Raw genomic sequence first — 23,973 nt, forward strand, 5'->3', positions numbered from 1 at the left:
ATATATATATATATATATATATAATACATTTTTTCGATACAAAATATTCAAGTGAATATTCTTTGAATCTTATATAAAATAAAATTGTATATATTAATTAAAAAAAAGTTTGTAAAGCTATATACTAAAGTTTTAGAGATAATAATATATTTAATGTGATTATATTTGTGGTCCTTGTTATATATTTTATGATTTAAGATGTGTGTTTTAGATTAAAAATTACATTATCGTTAAATATAAAATAACAACTGACTATACAAGTTTCTCATTAAACACAAACGATTAAGTAGTATAATTGTTAATAATTACGGTAAATCTATAATATTAACTAATAAAGGAACCAAAAGTAGATCATTCAATTAATTGAAGATTTAACGTGCTTTCATAACCTTCAAAATTAAAAAAACATATGATGGAGGGGCCAAATGTGTCATTAACCCTTAATTAAAATAATAAATTAAGCTTAAGTTCTTTAATTAGTAAGAGGATTTTTCTTTAATTAATTCTATTGACCATTCAAAGTGTGATTACGTAATATTACTCGTGAGTTGAGAATATTCGCTAATTAACAAATATTATATCAACCAACCCATTTAGTTGGGGTCACATGCACTTCCACCCCTATTTTGTGTAATAAATAATTTTTTTTTGTATAATCAATACATTAATTTATATTTATGTATCATAATATTTGAGTTCGGAGCTTAAAGGGTATAAAATATTAACAAAAATTTCAAAACGGTATATAAAATTTTATATTAACCAAAAAGGTAAAACACTGGAACAACAGCGATTTCCTCCACCGAAAAAAGCAAAATCGCTGCTACTGCAGCGATTTTGCAAAATGATTTTTTTTTTAAAAAAAATTCAAATCGCTACCTAGGCACCGATTTTATTTTTTTAAAAAATAAAAGTTTTTTTAGAAAATCACTGTTGTTCCAACGATTTTGTCGTTTTGATCAATATAAAATTATATATACCATTTTAGAATTTTCGTTAATATTTTATACCCTTTAGACTCCGGACTCCATAATATTTATTACGTTATGAGAAGGTGTGACTTCAATTTCAAAAAATAACTTATGCTCATTAACACAAGTTCGATTGTTAAACAACAAAAACTAAAAATCAATCCAATTATAGGGAAATACATGCAATTTTATGATTTAATAGGATATTTTAATTATTCGGTATGATTTAATAGGTAAATCAAGATTCCTTCACATTTATAAAATGAGTAGAAGAAAATAATATTTTTTTTAAAAAAAATCTTATGCGTAAAATAAAGATGATATATAAAATGAATATATCTTCTTAAAAATTATAAAATAAAAATGATAAATTTCAAAAACCATGTAACATTTTATTACTTTTTAAAAGTTTCCTAAATGAATGGATCTTGATACATTATTTATTAATAGAGATCCATCAAATTAATTTAAAAAGATAGTGAAATTAAATATTTAATAGCATTATATTAAAATTGATTCGTTCATCTTTTGTCAAAGAAATGGACTTTAGAATTTATTTAACATGAGCTCATATTTATAAAAACACAAGTTTAACATAAAGTGCGAGTGATTAAATATTGGAGTTGTTAAATAAGAAATTAGAAGCACACATTTTCAATTAATTAAAATTTAAATATATTTAATCAAGCATCGTAATGATCAAAATTAGAATTTATCAATAATTAAGGTGTCATCAACCCTTAATTTAAGTATCAAACTAACTTTAACTCCTCAGTAAGAGGATTATTGTACTAGTTGTTTTGTTCGTTTAAAGAGAATGATTGTTTTTATTATTATTCAAGTTTTGTTACATCGTATCATTAAATTCAACATTATATAATAATGAAAAGTCTCGTAATTTCATGCAACGATTAATTTAGTATGATCGTGTTAAATTATGAAATTTCTCTTTTGTATTTACTTAAAATCTAAAAAACATATTTTATCTCTATTTTTAATCCTACCTTCATGTACCTTATTTTTCTTATAGATTCGTCCTTCATAAAACTATATAATACTAATATTTATCGAATGGACATATAAGTATAAAGAAACTAATAATATTAGAAAATCAATTTTGTATAAATAATAAGATCATAATACTATTAATTTGCATATCATTTGAAGTAAATAACATGATGGTAAATTCTAACCATATCTTGAAAAATTGACACACCATGACAATCTATAGATTTAATTAGCAACAAATAACTTATATTTAAATATTTTTTTTGGCAAAAAAAGCCTTTTTAATGTTTAGTTTGCTTTAAAAAACCATATTTTTTTCTCGAAAAATGATTTTTCTTCTTATATATTTATCACCGTTCTTTTTTTTCCCTTTGTCGTTGTTTTTCTTCCCTCTTTCCTAATTACTTGTCGATCCAACTATTATTGTCATAAGACCTAAAACAGCACAAAAATAGGGAAATGTTGTTTTATTATTAAAAAAAATATTCTCGTCGTATCGTATAAATAGTTAATGCATAATATGTGTCATTTCATAAAATCAAAGCATAAAGTAGCATATTGTGCATTTCTTATCCTTGTGAATTATTAGTCTTGAAACTATACATTTGACCAACTTAGAAAAGTTAAGTAAATGATTCTTGTTCATTAGTTAAATTAATTAATCAAAATAAATTAATTCTTAAATAAAAATAGAAGGATAAAATAACATCATTTCTTTATGCAAGTGCAAAATAAAAAAAATAAAAAAAGTGACACATAAAAATGAACGGTTAAATATATATTTTAACTGGTCTGTTTTTCTCTTTCTTCCCTTTTTTTCTCCCTTGCAAATTTTAAAATTTCTATCTTCTTCTCTAAATATCTCTATCACACATCAATTACGATAGTAACTATTCGTAGTTAGTAACTCAAATCACACAATTATTTTTAAAAACATTTGATTGTTTGCGTTTTTTTTCAAAAAAAAATCAAGAGTTTCTATGTTATTTTATCTTGTAGTCGAATGCAAGATTTCTATTTACAAACTTTTGTTTTTAAAAAAAATTGTATTTCAATTGGTAAGAGTAATTTAATTATCAAATGAGAAGATATGTAGAAAGTGACGAAAATTGCAATGATAATGTGAAGCCCTTGGAGGAAAAGGGTGGACTGAATTGAAGAAGTATTTGATTTAAACACATATAAACTCACTTCGATATTTAAATTGAAGAAGTATTTGATTCTTATATAATTTGAAATATGAATTCATATACATTGGGACAAAACTCTATAATAATCTAAATGTATATGTAATTTATATTATGTATATACAGTCAGAAGTGTGTATACAAACATGATTTTATTTATCGAAAGGTAATATATCTATACATATCGATAATGGGTCATTGATTTAGCGGTTTAGATAACAGTTTTGATTTTTTTTTGTTATCGGGTTATCGGCTTTTTAATGTTTGAGGGATAGTAAATTAAATAATTATATTTATACCATTTTGTATATAAAGTCCTTGACTTAGAGTTCAGTTTCCTACATTTATTTCTGACTATCTAAAAATCTTGGTTATTCTACAATGTAAGTATTTGTTTTTGAGCAAGATACAACTTGTGAACTCATTTACATGGTTCATTTAATTTGTCACCTTGTTTCTAAGTGATTTTCATTAATTTATTTCTGTGTCAATTCTTAACGGTTAAATCGATAACCGAACCGATAACGATCAATAACCGAGAAACCAATAATCGATAAGTCAATATCTCAATGGTTCTATAACGGAATAACATCTATACAAATCGATAACCAATAAGTCAAACCGATATACTTCAAAACCGAACCAACCGTTACACGACCCTAATAACTATTAAATGTAAATTCTTTTTAGGATTTACTGTTAAATATTTATTTAACTAAAATATTCCAATTTAATTTAAAAATGGTATATATGTGTCAATTCCTCATTTATCTTTGGGAAAATTTTCAAAATGTCAATATTTTAACATTTAAAAGGGTTCATTAACAGCACTTTCAATATTATTTAGTAAAAATGTCAAAATTTAAGTTTGTTATGTATCTTAATTATGTTATTATTATTATTTTATTTAAAAAAAATACAATTTTTATATAACAAGAGGAATTTAGGGGAGATAATTATTTTTAAAAAGGAACAAATGCTTAAAAGTCTCATCAGTTACAATTATCAAAATACACCAACTTTCATCTCTTTCTTCTTTTTTGTCATCATGTTATAAAAAACACTCTTTTCTCCATTATTTTAAAAGAAATTCAATATTCAATTTTTTTTTGTTTCTAAACACTTTTTATTAACCAAAATAAATATTCAATTTTCACTAATTATTGTAATGAAAGTCACGGAATTAAAGAAGTACCACATTTATAATATTTCAATATCAATTTTTCACTAATTATTGTTATGAAAATCATGTAGTCAAAAAATATAATATCTCATTCTCACTAATTATTATTATGAAACTTTATGATAATAAATTATAGTTTTATCAATTAAATTTAAATTTTTTTAATTTAGAAACTTGAATACCTATAGTTTTATCTGTATTTGGCATAGTTTTCTCACAGTGTATTTGTTTTATTTTTCAGAAGTTTGTATCCTTGCTTAAACCGTATTTATTCCAATATGTATATCGTTTGCATTAGTATTTATTCTAATTTTCATTTTGTATTTTGTAAAATGAAGCTTGTATTTCTTTATTAGTTTGTATTCATTCCAATGTGTATGTCAAATAAATATGTAGCTATTTAAGAAATACATTGGCCAAAGTCATATGCGGCCACTCAAACTTGTCCCGATTATTCATTTAGACACCTCAACTAGACGTACTACCTATTGAACACTTCAACCATTCTGAATTTGAACCATTTGAACATTTTTTCGAGAATAAACAAAAAATAGAGGATGTGTGAAATACACTCGCGCTGACATGTCAATTTAACCAATCAAATAATGACATGTGTCATTTTTTAATCCAAAAAATTATTTAAGCATTATATTATAAAGTAAAAAAAATAAAAATTATTTTAAAGTAAAAAAAATGAAAAAAAAAAGTAAAACCTAAACTTCCCTGCCTTCAACTGGAACAAAATATACATTTTCTCTAACTCCATTAATGGCTACCCTCCCTTCCCTGTACAGTTCCATCTTTAACCCGACAATTTTTTTTCATCAGCTTTTTTATTAATTATAACTTTTTACTTCATCTCGTTTTTTAGGTAGAGAAAGATAAGGAAAAGAATCTTTTCGAAAAATTTATAAATGAAACAAAATGCTAAGAATTTTGAAACCATTAGAATGGTAGTTTGTCACGACCCAAAACGGGTCGCGAGTGGCACCCACACTTATCCTACTATGTGAGCGAACCAACCAACCTAAACCCCAACATTTCAACCATAATAAACTGAATATAATGCGGAAGACTTAAAACTCATTAACGAAATCAATTAATAACTTCTAAAATTTAATACTTATCATCCCCAAAATCTGGAAGTCATCACCACAAGAACATCTATCCTCAAATCACTAAATCTAAGAATATCTAGGAAGCTAAAATAAATAAACAGCTAGTCCATGCCGGAACTTCAAGGCATCAAGACATGAAGAAGAAGATCCAGTCCAAGCTAGAAGCAGTAGCTCACCCTGAGATCTGACGTGATGAAGACTGGCTAGAGTTGCGGTTGAGTTGAAGACGATGGCACGTTTGCTGCACTCCACAAATAACAAAGAAAAACAATTACAAGTAGGGGTCAGTACAAAACACGAGTACTGAGTAGGTATCATCGGCCAACTCAAAATAGAAAGCAATATATTTCAGATAATACATAAAATCAACTAATATTCTTAACAGGTGATAGCAACAAGTATAAGAATCATTTACAACATCACCAAACACATCTATGAGGACTCAAGCCTCCACATCATACTCTTTTTGGGAAACAAGTTCTTTAGATTGAGTATATTAACATATTTCAAGATTCATTCTCTTTACTAATCCTGGTGTCGGAACGTGACACTCCGATCCATCTACTATCCTGGTGTCGGAACGTGACACTCCGATCCATATACTATCCTGGTGTCGGAACGTGACACTCCGATCCATATACTATCCTGGTGCCGGAACGTGACACCCGATCCACTACTCTCAATCTTTTAGTTCATCAAGCCTTCTTTTATACCAAGGCATCACATTAACAAAAAGATTTTTAGGGTTTAAGATTCAACAGCCTCATCATGCTAGTTTCATCACAATTATATATATAATCACATCATGCATACACACAATTAAGCATATAGGAGACTTTACAATACTACCCAATACATATCATTCGCTATTAAGAGTTTACTATGAAATAGCATAAACCATAACCTACCTCCACCGAAGAATTGAAGTCAAGTAACTACTTCTCCAATGTCTTTCCTTTCCTTATTGTCTCCGAACCTTTCCAATCTATCAAGTATATATATGCACAATTTGTAAGTTAACGAGTCTATAAACACTCAGATTAGTCTATGTTTAGCCTAGACCCAAAAATTCACCTAATTATATAATCAATTTTCCAAAATTCAAACCTAAGGGTAGATCTTAATTCCTCCCATTAACATCACTTTAAGGGTATTCATATATATTATATCATTACACTAAAATTTAATTAACTATCTCAATATGCTAAAATTTAATTTATAACGTGATAGCTAAAAAAAATAATGATAAACATTCAAATCTTAAAGCAACTGATTACGAAATCAGTAGCGATACTTCATGAAACCTAAACTATAACTGATCTTTATGTGGCATAATGCACAACCTCAAACTGCACTAACATAATCTATTCCTCAATTTCAACAGTACACTACTAATATTATATAATTGATATATGATGATTTCTTACCATTAGTTTACACCTTAATCTTAAATTTTCTTTTCATTATAATTTTATTACATTCTGCCATAACTAAATAGCACTAAGTTATAAGCCATTGGTTGAAATTACATGCAATTATTACTACAATATAATAATATGCATTCCTCTCACCAATCAATATGTATAGCATAATTTAAAGTTCGTCGCCTCTTACCTGAAGGTAGTCGTTTTGTGATGCCGAGCGCCTACTTTCTCTTTCTTTCTTCTACTGATTTTTCTAGTACCCTAATTATTATATTTATATAATTATAATAATGATAAAAGTGACCTACTATTAATTATAATATTATTTCTTAACCATTAACTAAATAAATTAGTAAAACTACCCCACTAATTTCATAATTACAATTATGAATAGTCCAAAACACCCACTTAAATCTATCGGAAAGTATTTTCTACATAAAAATTTCTAGTGCTCAAACCGACTAAATGGGTTGTTACATGGGGGAAGGAGATAACCACTGATACTAAAAATTTTGAAATCATTAGAATGATGGGGGAAGAAGATAACCACTGGTGTATGGGTATGGGGGTTGGGGTGGGGTGGGATTGATAAAAATAGGAAAGAAGAAGAAGACAAAAATAGGGAAGAAGAAGAAGACAACTGTTCTTCTTCATTTTTGTTATTTTTTTTTTTAAAAATTAACTTAGGGGTATAAATTAAGAGAAAAAAAAAGAAAAATATTATTTTTAATAAATTAACGCGCTCAAGGAAAATGAATTACACGTTTTTTTCCATGTCAGCATTTTGTGTCTAATAGGAATGACTTTTGAACAAATAAAGTGTTCAATTGGCACAAGGATTAGTTGAGGTGTCTAAATGAATTATGCGGACAACTTTGAGTGGCTGGAGATGACTTAGGCCAAATACATTTGTATTCATATACTTTTTCACTGTGTATTTATTTTCTTTTCAGAATCTTGTTTTCTTTTCTAAGTCGTATTCATTCCAATATGTATATTATTTGTATTTGTATTCGAATACAAATAACTAATAGAAAGTTGTTCTTATGAATTAAATACATAACTAGTTGACATACATTTGGATGAATACAAATTAGGGACAAATACAAGATTCATAAACCATGCAACATGAAATTTTTATAAATACAAATATTGATAGTATACATAGTGATTTGAATACAAACTGAGAAAGCATACCGAATTCTAAAAAAGAACTATAAATACAAAACAAACTAACAGAAAATTGTTCGACAACTATCCAATCTTCATTGTCTTTTTCAAGATCCTCACGAGTAGACGAAGATTCTACATTTGCGTTCTGAATTTGAGGAAGGTTTTGCACATCAATGAGTCTTGTAAATGTTCTAACCTTCTTTTTTCCCTCATTTTAGCAGCGGATCATACCTTCTACACTATTTCTTGAGTAATAAATAAATTAAAGGATGAAAAATCACTAGAAATTGGTTGATTAAGATGAATACCTCTAGTAAGCCTCTTGGATTCAGCCATAGGAGAGTAAACCATAATGAAAATTAAAAAATACAAATAACATTTTTTAGATATTTAAACAAAAACAAAATCAGAAAAGAAATCTGAAAATATGATAAAGATTAGGGATACCTTAATTAGAGGGATTCTTGTTGAACCAATTTTTGATTTAAAAAAAAATCAAAATATGTGGAAGAAAAATATTTGCAACTTGAATGTTGGAGGAAAATTAGAAAAGATAAACATGAGAGAGAAAAAAAAATTTAAATTAAAGTATATACCAAATACATGATTTAGATCATCCTTTATAGTTTAAAACTAAACAATTAGTTAATCAATGATACACAATTAGCATATATAAATTGATGGATTAGAGTATCAAGCATACAAAAAAATACTTTATTAAAATTTCTAATGCACAAAAATATTAAGGTATCATTTAATAAATTAAGTATAATATACTTAAATACCTTTGTTACATTTTCAGAAGAAACCTTTTGTTTTCCAACAGCATCAGCATTTTCAGCATCATCGTCTACAATTGCACAATTCATATGCTTATGTGAAACAATTGCTTCATCAGAGTTACCATAATTGAATTGTGTACCAACATTGTCTTTCGCAACAGAATCATCCATCATGTGTGGCGATGAGACTCCTCCCGTATCCTTCAATTTTTTTAAAAAAATCAACATCACTTAAAAAATCAGAAAGAATTAAAAAAAATCAAAATATCACCTTCTCAGATTTATTTCCTCGCGCAGCAACAACTTTTAACAATTCTAAATGGTTACTCTTTATTAATGCCTCAAGAGCTTCAACTTTACTATCAAGATCTCCAAATTTTTTGTCAACCTATAATCAAAATTAACGTATAATAAATAGTAACAGTAAAACATATAAGAGTTTAAATTACTTGATTACTTACATAAGACTTCATGAACTTCTTCAAATCATCAATTTCAGAACTGCCCAAACTTATTTTTTCATTGAATGAATTTGGAAAAACACCAACACCAGATACATTCTCAGATTCTTTTTGTTGTGGTTCTGGACTTTGGAATGAATGATCTGGTTGCTGATCTGGTTCCTTCTGTGATTTTGAAAGTCTTGATAGATCATACTTATGTGGATGTACAACCTTTATTCTCTTGCGTTTTGGTGGGGTTGTTCCTACATTAGCACCTCTTGATGTTCTCTTTAACATAATATCTGGAGGTTTTGTTGTGAAGTCTTCAAAACCAGGAACCTCCTCCGGATGCACATCATCATTATATGGAATTGATGAAATTGGTGGATTTGGAGGTACATAATTGTGATCTGGTAACCCAAGTGATGCTATTTCCTCAGGAGTTGGCTGAATGACGAATGTGAATCTCTTGATCTAAATTATCATGCTCAATCTCTAACAAGTATAAACACTTAGTAATTTGGCCTTGGTAATTACATCTAGGGATATTTAGGTATGGTGCAAAAATTGTTTCTTTAAATAAATTCATACCTTTATCCTTAATAGATGATACTAAGTGTTCAACAAATTTCGTGTTGTATGTTGGACCAAACTTTAATGCATTAATTGGAATATGCATCATGACGAAATTCATATTCTGCAATAAAACAGATAATATTTTTATCAAATTGTAACATATATAAAAAGTTTCTATATTGACTGCATATAATACTGTTTCTGTTTTAAATAATACTAAAAATTGCCTAATACTGATACTAAATATAAATAAACATGTTAACATGATACTTACAAATACTATTTGAAACTATATATAAACGAAACATTAAAGTTAAATATATTTCTTTGATACATTAAATTTCATGTCAAACACATCAAAAGATACTCAAATTCACAATTTCAATTAGATATATAAACATAATAGCTGATACTTAAATTTTTATATACTTATCAATAATTTATACAAATATGATACTTAAATAACAGATGTATGACTGTATGATACACATATACTATTATTTGATACCTTATATTGCATGCAAAATCATGTTGTTATAACAAAAATCGATACTTTATGTAGATACACAAACCGATACTTATAACATATCTATACGTAATTAGTAATTATTACCCATTAATATAAACAAAGAATCATTCTATCATGAGCACATAAAAAATGATACTTAATAAAAAATAATTGAGCATACTAACAAATATATACAAAAAGCATGATAAGATTAAAACGATACTTAATATAATTCATCAGACTAATACTATCAAATAATTCATCAGACTAACTAAAAAAAACAAAATTCCATATACAATATAAACGACACTTAACAATCAGAATCAACAAACTAAAGAAACAACATGAAAATCATGATGTATATGGAAAAAAAATTTACATACCGTTGTAATGTTGGTCGAACATAGGAGGTGCAGCCTTTCTACCCCTCTTCATTGGGGTTTTTGGGTCTTTAGAAGTAGATGCATGTTTGTTTTTTGATGAATTTTTCTTGCTAGAGCTTAATTTTGTCATGACAATAGTTTGGATGCAACAATAAAGAACTCAGATCTATATAGAATTTGATTATGGAAATCAATAATATAATTTTTTGAACAATAAGCACAGTAAATACGCAAAAACGGATTTTTTTTTAAGAAATAGTAATGTGGATGATGATATACCTGATTTAGGACTCAAATTCGGATGAATATTGATAATAATCCTTAGAATATTTTGAATTTCAAATTTGATTTACAATTGTAACTGAAAATTGGGGGGGGGGGGATTTTGGGAGAAATTTTTGGGTAAGGCGAGATTTTGGGGGAATGGAATCAATTTTTGGGACGGTAACTTCTGATTTTGGAAAGGTAAATTTAACTTTTTAAGTTTCTAACATGTAAAGTTAATTAGTATCATTGGGAGATAATTTTTTTTTTGTAATTTAATAAATTAATAGGGAATTAATGAAATTAGATAAATTAAAGTTAAAGTTTAGTAATTTTTCCTTTAAATTTTACTCAAATTTGCCCAACTCCCTTTTGGGCCAATAAAAGGCCAACAGTCATTATAACTAGGGAAAAGGGTCTGATATACCCCTCAACTTTGTCATTTGGAGCTGATATACCCCTCGTTATAAAAGTGGCTCATATATGCCCTTACCGTTATACAAACGGCTCACATATACCCCTGCCGTTACAAAATGGCTCACATATACCCTTCATTTAACGGAAGTTAAAAAATTAGTTTTAAATTTATATTTATTACTTCTAATTCTTTTTAAAAAATTATTAGGGGTATATATGATTCTTCTATTAAAGTTCAAGGTATATTTTAATTTTTTTCATACATAAATTATTTTTTGACTTCTTTTATTATAATTATTTGAATTTTTTATTCTTATTTTATTTTTTTCTTTCATTCCTTAGTTTAAAGAATAAAAAATTAAACTTTTTTTTGTGTGTATTGTAATTTAATTTCGTATTCGAAGAAAAAATTTGGCCATCTACAATAAGTTTTACAAGAATATTAGTAAAACATAAATAAATTTGATTATCAAAATAATAATTATAAATTAGTCATTGAAATTAAAAAAAAGTCAAAAAAAATATGTTTGACGAGGATTAAATTTACTTATATGGGATTATATTTTTTAGAAAAAAATAATAAAAATTTAGATTAAAATTATTATTTTTTTCATTTCCGTTAGAAGAAAAGGGTATATATGAGCCATTTGTTTACAAGTAGGGGTATATATGAGCCACTTTCATAACAAGGGGTATATCAGCTCTAAATGACAAAGTTGAGGGGTATATCAGACCCTTTTCCCTTATAACTATTGAAATGAGATAGCCCAACCAACCTAATTCAAATTTTATGAACAAAAATTTGACGAATTGACCCTTCATTTGAAAGTGATTTTTTTTTGGCAAATTATAGAAATAACATATTTTAAGGCAAAATTATAATTTATTTCTTAAAAGTTTATAATTACAAACATTCCTCAAAATGGATAGTAATTTAAGCGCTGATACATTAATTTAATGAGCAAGATACATTAATGTTAAGTAAGATACATTACATTTTATACATGATACACTAATCTAATGTACATTTATACATGATATACACTAATGTGATGTGTGAGATACAATAATCTGATGCGTGAGATACACTAATTTGATGTGCGAGGTACACTTTATACAAACACTAATGTGATGCGCGAGATACATTAATGTGATGCGCGAAAATGATGGATTTTGAAAATTTATAAAATTTATAGAGAATAATGGTAATAAGTAAACTAAAAGGTGAGATTTCCGTAATTAATCATTTTTTTAAATTGTGTGGTCTTAAATATTTCGAAACTTAAATTAAAAAATTGACAAAAGAAAGAAACATTCTTTTAAGGTTTAGAACGAACTAAAAGAAAAATACATGGACTGTCCTAAAATAATCTTCCAACCTATGGACCGTCCTCGTTCCAGCTTCAAGCGCAAACAAATCAACTAGGACTGAGCTTATAATCCTCAATTTTAAATGGACCGAATAAATTTTAACCCGACACTATCTAAGTAACAGGTTGAATTGGTCTTAAATAATAAACCTATTTTGACCAATCTAGTGACCATTTATCTTTTAATATAATATTAATCAAATCCTTCCTATCCTATGATGCTATCATAAAACTTTTGTGCTTAAAAGTTTTGAGAAAATTTCAAAATTTGCACACTAATTATCAAATATAGATAATAGTGCCCTCCTCTTTTTTCCGATCAGGACAATTCGTTGATTCGTTTCATCCTCCTATCTATTTAATCTATAGTGCCTCCCTTTTTTTTCGATTGAAACTCTTTTTTCGATCGAAACTTTTTTTTCGATCGAAACAAGTGTGTTGGTTCCTTTTTCAAATTAAATTGTTTTTATCAACTTTAAACTCAAAAGACGTCTATCGACTGTCCTCACAGTCTTATAAAGTAAGAAATCATTTCCTCCACACCGATTCCATTTCCCTCTTTTTCTAATCAAATTCTCTCTCTCTACTAATACCCATGAGGAGGCTATTCGGTAGAAGTTCAGCCGGAGAGTCGCCGCAGCAATCTTCTCCGTCACCGTCGCCTCCACAGACTTCTCCTCCATCCTCTGTCAACATTGCTGCCGGTCCAGCCAGACCGATTCGTTTCGTGTATTGCGATGAGAAAGGGAAGTTCCAGATCGATCCAGAGGCCCTTGCTATACTTCAACTCGTCAAAGAGCCTGTTGGTATTGTCTCCGTTTGTGGTCGTGCTCGTCAAGGCAAGAGCTTTATACTTAACCAGGTAAATTTATAGTAAACTTTTTGTATTGTTTTATGTTAATTTAGGGTTTGTAGTTTAGTGTAATTGTCCGATTATGCATGAGAATGAGAGTATTGCTAGGGTTTTGCTTATCAGTGCTGTAGATAGTGGTCAACTATATAATTGTTTGATGACTCAAATTATCAAGCACATTGCTCTGGAACTAGAGATATAGAATCATTAAATCAATCAATCAACTCTGCCATAATCCAAAAAAATAGGTAGAGTTCTTAGAGTCCTGCTTAAAGTTAAAGCTAGGAGAGCAGAAACTGAGGGAAAAAAACCTATTTCTTATGTTAGATGGGAATAGAGGCTACTAAGATTGGAATAGAACATTGCTTTGGAACTGGTGATACAGAATCATTAATTCGATTGCTCAACTTTGCCTTAATCCAAAGGATAGGTAGAGCTCTTAGAGTCCTACTTGAAGTTAAATATAGATCTTTAGTTAAAGCAACGAGAGGAACTATGGGGAAGTAGCTTATTGTCTTACATGTGATGGGAATAAAGATTTCTTAGTGTGGTACTCACGACTAAAGTACTAAGTATCATTAAAATGGGGATGCCAATCTTATACGGAAATACAAGTTGTCTAAAGTAACTTTGAACCATTAAATAAATCCATCAACTTTGCCTTAATCCAAAGATAGGTTGAGCTCTTAGAGTCCTACTTAAATATTTTGAGGTTTTCTTTCGTTAAGGCAAGGAGAGCAGGAACAGAGTTAAAAAAATCAACGTTCTTACGTGCGATGGGAATTATGACTGCTATGATTGGAACTCACGACCTAAGTACTAAGTATCCTTAGAATGGGGATGCCAATATTATACAGAAAATACAAGCTATTTAATGTAACCTTGTGGGGGTGGGGGAGGGGGTTGCGTATAGCATTTTCTATATCATAAAAATAAGAAAAGAAAGAGGTAGAGAAGAAACGTGTTTGGAAGAATTGCTAAGCACATTTGGGATTAGAATGTTGGGAAGTATATTTATGAGTTGGTTGAAGGGCGTACGACCTAACTATTGTATGTTAGCACGACATACTTATCGGGATGAGTTAGATAGTTTTACATGAGAGAAAAAGTATTTGCTTCAGTTCATCTAAACTATTTCATTAGGATCAGAAAAAAATAATGACCAAGAGTGCGGACATTAGATTCACTCTCATTTTCTGCTTACCATAGTAATTTACTCAATGTCAAAAAAAGATACATTTGTTCTTAGGATCAAAAGAGAGATGAATCATGATAAAATGATGGATAAATTAGAAACTATGTTTTGGAGGATTTCAACTTTCAACTGGAGTTCACCATATATGGAAGCATATAGTTCCTAGATTTAGGGGTTTACGCCTCAGATGGAAGATGGCTACTCTGATTTGCCGTTTTGAGAAGCAGAAATCTGAAACCTTTTGTGAATCAAGTATCAACTCCTGATTTATCTAATTTTATGTTTTGGGAAGTTGCAGGAATTATATGTTAGAGGGGAGACCGTTCGGCATTGTTCAGTTTCCTTTGTGTTGCTTCTGTAATTTCTTTATTTTCTTTCCATTGTGCAGTGAACTTGTCATCCTCTATGTAAATAATGTTTCTTGTACTTTTCATACATCAATCACAGTCAAATTATGAGTCAAAGCTATAGTACAGTGGCTATTTTTCTTTTAGAAACTCCATTCACTTATGTAATTAACTAGGTCTATTACAATGAGATCACAATTATCTTTATTATTATTAACTTATAGTTGTATACTTTCGCATGTAAATTATCATGTGTAACTTAGTGATGCTTCTTACTTTACCGAAAATATGTAGCTGAGCCTGTTGTATGCCCAATAGCTTCTTGGCAGGAGTAGTGGTTTTCAAGTGGCTGCAACTCATCGGCCATGCACAAAAGGTATCTGGCTGTGGAGTTCACCTTTAAGGAGAACAGCTCTTGATGGAACAGAATACAACCTGTTACTGCTGGACACAGAAGGAATTGATGCTTATGATCAAACCGTTAGTTTCCACCCTTTTAACATTATTGGTTTTCTGAAGGAGGATACTAACCTAGCACATGCTATATGTCTTTTATATTACATTGTCATACCTTTGTATTGCTAAACTTTTCACAAACTAAAGGAACTAGCTCTATAACTCCAGAACATGCCTTGTTTTTTCCTGTGTCCTTTCTATCCTTCCTGTCACTGACTTTTGCCTTTTATAAATTTCTGTTTTATTGTTGTTTCAAAAAAAGTTCTGTTTTGTTTTGCTTTTTGACAGGGTACATATAGCACACAGATATTCTCCCTGGCAGTCCTTCTTTCAAGTATGTTTGTATATAACCAGGTTAGGAGCACACAAACTTGGATTTCGTTTGCTTCTTTTGATATGCCATTTTTACCTCTTCTCCCTCAGGATTCAGTGAATTTCCTTGCTGCTACAGTCAGTTTGTTTGCTAGGTGTCCTGATAATCTCTTTAATCCTTTAATTTAGATGGGAGGTATAGATGAAGCTGCGCTTGACCGCCTCTCTCTTGTCACTGAAATGACTAGACATATTCGTGTTAGAGCCTCTGGAGGAAGGGCCAGTGCTTCTGAGCTTGGGCAGTTCTCCCCAGTCTTCGTTTGGTTGCTTAGGGTAATTCAGAATTTGTTTATTATCACTGTAGATTTTCTTCTGTTCTTGTTTGTGAAACTATTAAAATACAATTTTCTTTTCTGCAAAAGGATTTTTATTTGGATTTGGTTGAGGACAACCGCAAAATAACTCCACGGGACTACCTTGAACTTGCATTGAGGCCAGTTCAAGGTGGTGGGAAAGATGTTGCTGCTAAAAACGAGGTAACCACTTTACATGAATGTTTTGTTTGCTCTACTATGCTGTATTTATTCAATTTCTATTGTAACTACCTCTATTTTAGGAACTGGTTTCCTGAACTTGCACATGTTTTACTAAAAATAAAAAGAACTTGTACATGTTTTTATGCGATTTCGAAACCATCCTCCTTTTCCTTCTAATGAGTTAGCACTTAATGGTTGATTAACCATTGAGATTTTCACTGCAGATTAGGGACTCCATTCGTGCTCTTTTCCCTGACAGAGAATGCTTCCCCCTTGTGCGGCCTCTGAGCAATGAAAATGAGCTTCAACGGCTAGATCAAATACCAGTCAGTGCTTAATTTTCTCGCACATGTTGCATTCTCTACTATCTTAGATTATATCTGAATTTTGATTGTGGAAACCTTAAAAATATTCTTAGTGTGGTAGCAATTTTCACATGCAGTTGGAAAACCTCAGGCCAGAGTTCAAAGCAGGTCTTGATGCTTTGACAAGATTTGTTTTTGAGAGGACGAGACCCAAGCAAGTTGGAGCAACTATTATGACTGGACCGCTCTTTGCTCGCATAACTCAGTCCTTCCTGGATGCTCTTAACAATGGTGCAGTGCCCACCATTACCTCTTCATGGCAGGTTAGCAATGATCTTAATGGCAGATATAGTGCTATTTCCTTTCTTTTATTCCACATCAATGATGTTCTTCTCTATATCTGTACAAATGCGTGTCCAAGAACAATGTTATTCTTGTCATCACTAACACCTTTGAACCAGAAGAGTGACAAATAAAAAACCACTGATTACTGTTTCATGTTTATTTCTCAATCATTAGTCAGATTACATTTAGCACCAAGAAAGTGCCCCTGAACGAAAGGAACAAAGACAAATATCAGGTAGATCTTTTAACGCACCTCATCTTAGCCCTAAATAGAATTCCCAGAAACCAAGTTTTAGGGTAAGAGTTGCAGGTCCTCTCCTGTTAAGGTCGGTATTTCATAACGAGGACACAACACCATTTAGATACAATTTATTTATTAGAACATGATCTTTGAAGCACCTAAATAGAATTCGCAGAAACCAAGTTTAAGAAAAATAGTTGCAGGTCATCTCCTGTGAAGGTTGGTTATTTCATAACGAGGACACAATGCCATCAGAATACGTTGATTACTATGAGGAAGTTATTTTACCAAATTAAGTCAAGATCACCCAAAAGTTGATCCATAGTTCCAGATTAAATATAAAAAAGAGTATTCATCTAACTTAACATCACACCGCAATAAAATATCTCAAGTTAAGTGCTTGCTTTGGGATGCTTCTTCTTGTCCTTCTTCTCTTCTTCGATATACGTTGAGTTTGTTCTTAGCCTTCTTGTGAATTTGGAATTTAATTTTGTAATTTCTTGTTAAATTACATGAGATTTCACTGTTTCTTCGTTCATCATTATGGCTTAAATTATAAAGCCAGGAACAATTGACACATTTGGTTCTGCTTAGTGTCCATTTTCAAGGGCACTACGTCAAAATTAAAAAGTAAGTTCATAGTCTGATATCTGACATGACACTGATATGTAATCTACAATGGTGTCCGTGCTGGGCAAGTTCTTCCATTTTTTTTATTTACCTCTCTTCGTGCACAAGTGAATTAGTCATCTTCAGAACTCCTATGATATCCGCTATTCATTTTTCAATTTAAGAAAAGAAAAGACGGGAAGAGAAATTCGACAGTGAAACAACATGACAAACCTACAAGTGAATGATTATGGTAGAATCTTATGGTTGTTGTTTAACTCCCAAGTCCTAGTGTTACCGTGTTGGTTCATTCCGTATATCCAGCTTATGCATTATAGTGCATGCTGATGGATATTTTCCTTTTTGATTTCTGCAGAGTGTTGAGGAAGCTGAGTGTCAAAGGGCATATGATTCGGCTGCTGAGAGATACATGTCTTCATTTGATCGTTCCAAGCCTCCGGAGGAAGTAAGTACTACTTTAGTTTCATTGATAACATTTTCTGGTTCTGTCTAATATTCAATCATTACAGGGTGCACTAAGAGAAGCACATGAGGATGCATCTCAAAAGGCCATGGCAGAATTTAATTCTACTGCTGTGGGGGCTGGATCCATCAGGATGAAATATGAGAAGCGTCTCCAAAATTTCATAAAAAAAGCGTTTGAGGTTAAGCTTTTCCTCCACCTTTTACTTCAAATATTGAGGATAAAGTGCATATGATTGATATAAGCATACATGAGTGTGTCATAATACATCCCGTAGTAGAGGATGAGCTAATACTAATTTTTATTTTGATTCCTTACCATACTTACCCCCTAGAGTACTAAAAGGAAATTCGGTATACTATAAAATTCACAAATAACCACTTTTATGACTGCTATTTTGAAAATAAGTCAGCTCCAAAACTAATTGGAATTTAGGCACTTTATTATGTGGGAATAATATTTGGAGAAAACTACCCTCAACTTTAAAAAGCAGCTGAGACCTGCTATTCCATCATTTTTACTTTTTTTGAACTCCATGACAAGGTCCTGGAGTTTTACTTGTATAAGTTTGAAATCCAGGACACTGCTGAATTTATATCAGTGGATTTCCTTTATGTGGAGGTTTTCATCTACAAAAGTGGATTTCTTTTGCACCTTATGGAGGGTATTTTCTGTTTTTAATAGAATGAAAGAACCTATTTTGCACAGAAGTCAAGCCTTGGAGGTTTCATTTGATCTTTTTGTTTTTTGATAGGTAATGTTATTGGAAAACCCGGCATTAGGACATTAGATCTTCATTTCGAATTTGTGATAAAAAAAATGACGAGAGAAATAAATGAATTAGTGAAAGATACATTCAAGACTTCTCTAGATAGTAACGAAAAGTTCCGACTTAACAGGGTTCTTAATAATTAATCTGTACAGCTGTTCTGCATTTTCTGGAAGTGTACAATTATGTTGCTTAGGTTGTGTAATGTGTATTCTCATTACTTCAAAATTTGGAATGGTGAAATACTCTAGTAAATCTCAATATTGAGTTTCAGTCAATTGCCTGGTTACGAAGTAATTGCTGCTTCTTTCTTCGTATAAGTGACCTGTGGAATAAGGATCATAATTCTTTCCATTTACAACTCTTTTCTCTGCAAACCAGGTGATAATTGAGTCAAAAGTTAAGACATATGGCTTAATTCCTGTGTGTTTGATCTTTTTGTTTCTTCCTAGATGAGCGCCTGTTCTTGTGTAATATCGGTTCGGTTCTTTTAAGTTTTATATCAGTACATGGGCACCCATCTGTCCCCATGATATTGACTATATATTATATGGACCCGTCCATGGACATTCTGTCTGGGATCCAACTAAAGGTCCGTGGTCCATCAAATGGAAAGAGTTCTCAACCTAGATAGTGTTGTCAGTATGTGTATGGGTGAGCTTCTACTCTATGCTACTGAATAGCTCTTCCTAATCGCTGATTCGGTTTTTATGTTGATAACAGGAGCTTAAAAAGGATGCCTTTAGGGAGGCTTATCTACAATGTTCAAATGCCATACAGGACATGGAAAAGGAACTGAGGTTGGCTTGCCATGCTCCTGATGCAAATATAGATAGTGTGCTTAAGGTATGCCCTTATTCACTGTTAGATAATAGCGTATTTTTAGGTGGCTAAACTGGAATTCAGGTTTATTGAGTTACCAATGTCCTAAATGGCATATGCTATATGCAGGTTCTTGATCGTCTAGTGTCCAAGTATGAAGCAACTTGTCAGGGTCCTGAGAAATGGAGAAAATTGATAGTCTTCTTACAGCAAAGGTTTGTATACTAATGATTCTTTATTGAGGTACTTAGAATTGGAAATGTATATGTCACATCACATTGCTTTTCCAGCTTGGAAGGTCCACTTTTTGATCTCATCAAGAAGCAAACAGACAAACTTGGATCGGAGAAAACTAGTCTTGCATTAAAGTGCCGCGCCATTGAGGATAAGATGAATTTACTTAACAAACAACTGGAAGCTAGTGAGAAGTATAAATCCGAATATTTGAAGCGTTATGAAGATGCCATCAATGACAAGAAGCAGCTTGCAGATGATTTCACGAGTCGTATCACAAATTTGCAGAGTAAATATAGTTCATTGGAAGAGAGATATTCAAGCTTATCAAAAACATTCACTTCAGCTAAACATGAGTCCTCAGAATGGAAAAGAAAATATGAACAGCTTCTGTTGAAGCAGAAGGCTAATGAAGACCAATCAAGTGCAGAAGTATCTGTTCTGAAGTCCAGAACTGCTGCCGCTGAAGCAAGGCTGGCTGCTGCCAAAGAGCAAGCTGAATCGGCTCAAGAGGAGGCGGAGGAGTGGAAACGTAAATATGACATTGCCGTCAAGGAAGTTAAGAATGCTCTTGAGAAGGCAGCGTCTGTTCAAGAGCGAGCAAACAAGGAAACCCAGTTGAGAGAAGATGCTTTAAGGGATGAGTTTTCAAGCACCCTGGCGGATAAGGTGATTATATTGCTATGCATGTTGATTAAATTTGGAAGTGCTGCTATGTTTCATTTTTTTCTCTTCCCTTTTAGAATTATCATTTTGTGATTCTGCTTGTTTAGTTTTCCAATATGATTTTGAAGTTATCTTCCTTCATGAAACTGCAGGAAGAAGAAATTAAAGACAAGGCATATAAGCTTGAGCATGCTGAGCAGCGTTTAGCAACACTGACTTTGGAGTTGAGGGTGAGTTTCTACTCTTTGTAAACCAACTTAACTTTCAATTGCATTAATCTTGGATTTTAAAAAGGTGAGAGTGGGATGGAGCAAAGTAATGGAAAAAAACAGGGACGGAGGAGGAGGGACATTCTTTGTTATTTTAGAGTAGGCTCTATGGAAAGAGAATTCAAACGCGGTGCACTATAAAATAAGACCAATAGGGACTTCATATGGGACCATTTGAGCTGCACATTGTAATGCTACTAGTATTTTTTGTTTTCTTGAGCTTGTGATATTTTTTGTACTGGTCCTCTGAAGTAGCTTTAGCATTCGCAGTGGTGACTTTCACTTGGTGGTTAAATAACTTCAGTTACATGTCCTCAAAAAACTTCAGTTATGTGTAACCTGGTGAATCGAAAGGATAGTTTGCTATCAATTTTTGGGATTGATACCGACTTGTCTCTAATAAAACTGGGTATCCAGGCTGTAAAACTATGAATATTTACAATCAATTATGTATGTGGTAATTTAAGAGATTTACAAGGGTAGTAGTCCTAATAACAGCCCAAATGGAGCTAGATGGATACATAGGATTCATATAAGCCAAACCCAACTAGTTTGGGACTGAGACACTCTTTATTGATTGTAGTTGTACGATTCAGTATTCACTATTCTATTCTTACCATTATAAAAAAGAGAGTGATACTATTGACTGTTTTGTGATTATTACTTTTTACAGACTGCTGATTCAAAGGTAAGGAACTATGGTCTAGAAGTGTCAGCCTTGAAGGTTGAAATCAAGGAATTGGGTGAAAGGATAGAGAATATAAAGGATACTGCACAATCATTTGAAAGAGAAGCTAAGATTCTGGAACAGGAGAAGGTTCATCTGGAGCAGAAGTACCGGTCAGAGTTCGATCGATTTGAGGATGTTCAGGATAGATGTAAATCAGCTGAAAGAGAGGCAAAAAGGGCGACTGAGCTGGCTGATAAAGCAAGGGCTGAAGCAGCTGCGGCCCTGAAAGAGAAGAATGAAATTCAACGGTTAGCTATGGAAAGATTAGCTCAGATTGAGAAGGCTGACAGAGCTATTGAAAAGTTAGAGAGGGAAAGGGAAGACTTGACTGATGAAGTAGGGAGGTATCATCGCGCTGAGAAGGATGCAAGGTCAAAAGTTGCAATGCTGGAGGCCCGAGTAGAAGAAAGGGAAAAGGAAATTGAGATGCTACTGAAATCAAATAATGAACAAAGGGCCAGTACTGTGCAAGTCCTTGAAAGTCTGTTAGAGACTGAGCGTGCAGCGCGGTCTGAAGCAACCAATAGGGCGGAAGCACTCTCTCTTCAGTTGCAAGCTACACAAGGAAAGCTAGATCTTCTTCAACAACAGTTAACTGCAGTTCGGCTGAATGAAACTGCACTGGATAGCAAACTTAGAACTGCTTCCCATGGCAAACGTGCCAGGATAGATGAATACGAAGCTGGAATTGAATCTGTCCATGACATGGATACAAATGATAGACCAATCAGAGGAAATAAGAGGTCCAAGAGTACAACCAGTCCCTTAAAGTATACCTCCCCAGAAGATGGAGGTTCTGTATTCAGAGGAGAAGATGATGGTCATAGTCAACAAACGAATGGTGAAGATTATACAAAGTTTACAGTGCAGAAACTAAAGCAGGAACTTACAAAGCATAACTTTGGCGCTGAACTGCTCCAACTGAAGAACGCAAACAAGAAGGATATCCTAGCTTTGTATGAGAAATGCATCCTCCAGAAATCATAGCTTTCAGTGTGCCGGGTTGTGTAGAAAGGTTGTAAGTATCTCAGTTATAGTCAAAAGCATACTACTTCTGGATCACAAAATTATGTGTTATGCATCCTAAAAACATCCTTTTAAGTTCTATAGGGCTTCTATCCCCATTAGGTACCTATACAATCTTGCTATATGCTGCTGCCGCCATCGGGGCTTTTCGTGTGACATAATATTTTTCATTCTGGTGTGCACTCTAACTTAGGTATTTTTGTTTGAGCCTTCCTAGTGTGGCAGTGTTAGGAAGATGGTTTAGAGAGATTATGAAAGTGAGATTACCAGACATCCCTTGTTGTCTCTTTCTTTCTCCATTTGTGCAGTTATTGGTGTTTAGTGAGTACTTAATCCTCGTGTGATTAGTAGTATTAGTTTTCTCTTGATTTGCTAAATTTGACAAGTGAAGTAGTTATTTAATATTTTCTTCATTCACTTTTACTTATTAACGTTCATCACGTTTATTTTCATGAGAAGTTTTTATAATGTTGTGTTATATTTAAGATCATAAATCTTAAAATGTCTTGTTTTTTTTTAATTTTTACTTATTGTGTAGTTATAAACTATGTCTCATAAAGTGAAACGAAATGAATATTTAGTATCTTAATCGAATATCTGTATGAATCTTCTTATTTATTTCCGTCTCAGTTATGTTTTTTTAGTTTAATCTGAATCTTCTTTCTATATAGACTCCAAATTGAAAAAAAAAAACAAATTATTTTCCGATATCATTATTTGACAAGTAGTTCAATAATATTTCGCATTCATATAATTTAAATTTTGGACCCATCTTTTCCTCTTCACAATTACGTAAATTGTAGGACATGCAATTATTTAAGGACTTCTCAATATTATTCAGCTTTTTAAAATAATTATTTGGCATCTAATTGATCCGTCAGGGGAAAAAAATGATTAAGAAATGACAAGCTATAAAAAGTGGGAGTCCTATATTCTCCATTTCATTAAAAAGAGGGAGTATTATATT

The 23,973-nt window shown here is 31.5% G+C and overlaps 1 protein-coding gene across 1 annotated transcript; it reads left to right on the top strand.

Moving 5' to 3' along the window:
- Positions 1–13,292: 13,292 nt before the first annotated feature.
- LOC107002450 (guanylate-binding protein 1-like) lies at positions 13,293–23,433 on the top strand. The gene is made up of 14 exons (XM_015200486.2): positions 13,293–13,669; positions 15,521–15,682; positions 15,947–16,012; positions 16,160–16,303; positions 16,393–16,506; positions 16,731–16,832; positions 16,949–17,134; positions 18,383–18,472; positions 18,537–18,671; positions 19,983–20,105; positions 20,211–20,296; positions 20,372–20,984; positions 21,134–21,211; positions 21,924–23,433. The coding sequence occupies exons 1-14, from the start codon at positions 13,403–13,405 to the stop codon at positions 22,965–22,967; spliced, it is 3,210 nt and encodes a 1,069-aa protein (XP_015055972.1). The 5' UTR covers positions 13,293–13,402; the 3' UTR covers positions 22,968–23,433.
- Positions 23,434–23,973: the final 540 nt, after the last annotated feature.

The sequence above is a fragment of the Solanum pennellii genome, chromosome 10, assembly GCF_001406875.1.
Source record: "Solanum pennellii chromosome 10, SPENNV200".
NCBI classification, from domain to species: Eukaryota; Viridiplantae; Streptophyta; class Magnoliopsida; order Solanales; family Solanaceae; genus Solanum; species Solanum pennellii.

Excerpts from the sequence above, each read along its gene's own strand:
- LOC107002450 (XM_015200486.2), top strand. The coding sequence starts at position 13,403 with ATGAGGAGGCTATTCGGTAGAAGTTCAGCCGGAGAGTCGCCGCAGCAA. Across the intron at positions 17,135-18,382 it reads CCATTACCTCTTCATGGCAG|AGTGTTGAGGAAGCTGAGTG; the intron begins GTTAGCAATGAT and ends TGATTTCTGCAG. Across the intron at positions 18,473-18,536 it reads GTTCCAAGCCTCCGGAGGAA|GGTGCACTAAGAGAAGCACA; the intron begins GTAAGTACTACT and ends CAATCATTACAG.